Raw genomic sequence first — 1,925 nt, 5'->3', positions numbered from 1 at the left:
TTATTTCTCTCTGTTTCATGTCATCTGTGCATAAAACTCATCATGAAAGTTTCTTGAAAGAGACAGCTGTCGTTCTCAGTGACAAGCAGCCAATCAGACGTCAGGGTTTCTATTAAGTCGGTTCTATTTCCGCCCACTGAGTTTGACTGTTAAATTTCATAATTATATTTTTTAAGGAACGCTCCTGCTGCAGCCATTTGTTGAAAGTTTCAGATTGTCATGCTCTATCCAGCCGTGTGTGGCTGCAGCTGACTGATCATCACCTGCAATAAAACTGATGATGCAATTAAACTGTTTTCCTTAGATAGAAAACTTTGAACCAATGTGAGTGGATGATCTGGCTGCATTGTCTCAATAAAGTGCCTTGAGATGACATGTTATTAATTGGATCAACATAAATAAACTGAGTTGAATTGAATTGACCTGCTGCCTGGTTACCTGGGGGAGGGTTTATGGTTTGGGGAGGGTAGGAGTTGGGCTCATCTTATTTGTTGTAGTAGGAACATTTAATAAATTATGCATAATAATTTATTTTATATTGACAACATTCTGGAAACAGGATGTCAATTCCTCTTAAAGGTGCAGTAGGAAATCTTTTTTGATGCAAGATCTCCCCACAGCCGCTTAGCAAGCACTGAAATAGAAGGTCTGGAAGTGAAACTAAAATAAATGTTCCCCGCTACAGTGAGAAATGAATGAGTAACCCCAACCAATCACAAAAGACTGTCCGTTCTACACGATTGGTTCCTGACACGTCAATCATGGTCGTCTGCTTGTCCCTCCCCCCTGTGCTCGTACCCTGACACATGAGCGAATCGACCCCCCGATGCTCGTGCAGGACGCCATCGCTGGAAGCTAGCCACTGTTATGCTACGTTCACACCTAAAGCAGCAAGAGCAGCAAAAACGCGCGTGCTGCTTCATGTTTGATGCTTGTACAAGTTTAGTTCTAATGCGCGACTCAGGAATCTTGGCTAGGGTGACTAGATTTGATTTGGGTTTCTGAACAGGAGGACACTTTTTTTCCTGGGGGGGGGTTCGACTACTGGGGCCGCTGATTGGACCGGACCTCAGCAGAGAGCCATGAGCCGCCGGTCGGGGACAGGTAAGGCAGGCGGGGAAGCACGGGGCCACCTGTGTCCAGGATACCGTCACGCGCTGTAGTCGACCAAAAGCCCAGTTGCTGCTCTAGCTGCGTGGTGAAACAAGTGGGTCTGATGCATGTTGGGTGGAGCTACCCTATCCTTTCTTCTTTGCCTGGAACAATGGCAGCTATATTTGCTGGGTAGAAAGTAGTTTGAATCTATTTTGAAGTGACAAAGTCCACCTGGAAATATCGTTTTTGTTCAGTCAGTTCATCCAGATTACCATCCTGCCTTCAAATATTATTTCTTTCATAGCCGCTCAGACCCCCGTACACCGACGGTGCGCTGTCACTGGGAATCCCATTCAACAGCAGCCTCTGGCCCACTCGCCTCCTGTTTACCGGTTTGCCGTGGCAGCTGGAAGGTGGTTTTCAGGTACGTAATCCAAACTGCAGGCTCCAGGATAATAAAAGCGAACATATTCTACTGGCAGTTTTGTACATTTTAAGTTAATTAGTGCGTTAATAAACTGTTTCAGAGGAGTGATCATAGCGTTTTGCATCATCAGCAGTGCTCCTCCTGCTCTAGACGTCCTGCAGACAGCATGCACGTTCACAGAGGCGTGCTCAGACATTTTGGGGGGCAGGTGCTCAGGAGGGGGGGGGCACTTTTTAGCGCACGTGGAACACTTAATTATAAAAAAAAAAATACACGCATGTTGAATGAAATTTGACTTTTATTTGTAACATTCTCTAAACGTCAGTTTTCAATGGAAAAAAGTCACATCACCAACAGAACAGACTAAAGCATCAAGTCTGTTACAATAACAGACTTGATCATT

General features: G+C 45.0%; 1 protein-coding gene across 1 annotated transcript in view; it reads right to left on the bottom strand.

Annotated features, from left to right (window-relative positions):
* Positions 1-1,041: 1,041 nt before the first annotated feature.
* Positions 1,042-1,925, bottom strand: part of LOC107087695 (mpv17-like protein) — a 29,295-nt gene continuing 28,411 nt past the window's right edge. Inside the window, exon 3 of the mRNA XM_015379408.1 lies at positions 1,042-1,191. Within this exon, the coding sequence (XP_015234894.1) occupies positions 1,042-1,191 (150 nt within the window). The remainder of the gene's footprint in view (positions 1,192-1,925) is intronic.

The sequence above is a fragment of the Cyprinodon variegatus genome, unplaced genomic scaffold (assembly GCF_000732505.1).
Source record: "Cyprinodon variegatus isolate N-32 unplaced genomic scaffold, C_variegatus-1.0 Scaffold191, whole genome shotgun sequence".
Classification (NCBI taxonomy): domain Eukaryota; kingdom Metazoa; phylum Chordata; class Actinopteri; order Cyprinodontiformes; family Cyprinodontidae; genus Cyprinodon; species Cyprinodon variegatus.
This window is presented reverse-complemented; position numbering and strand designations above follow the sequence as displayed.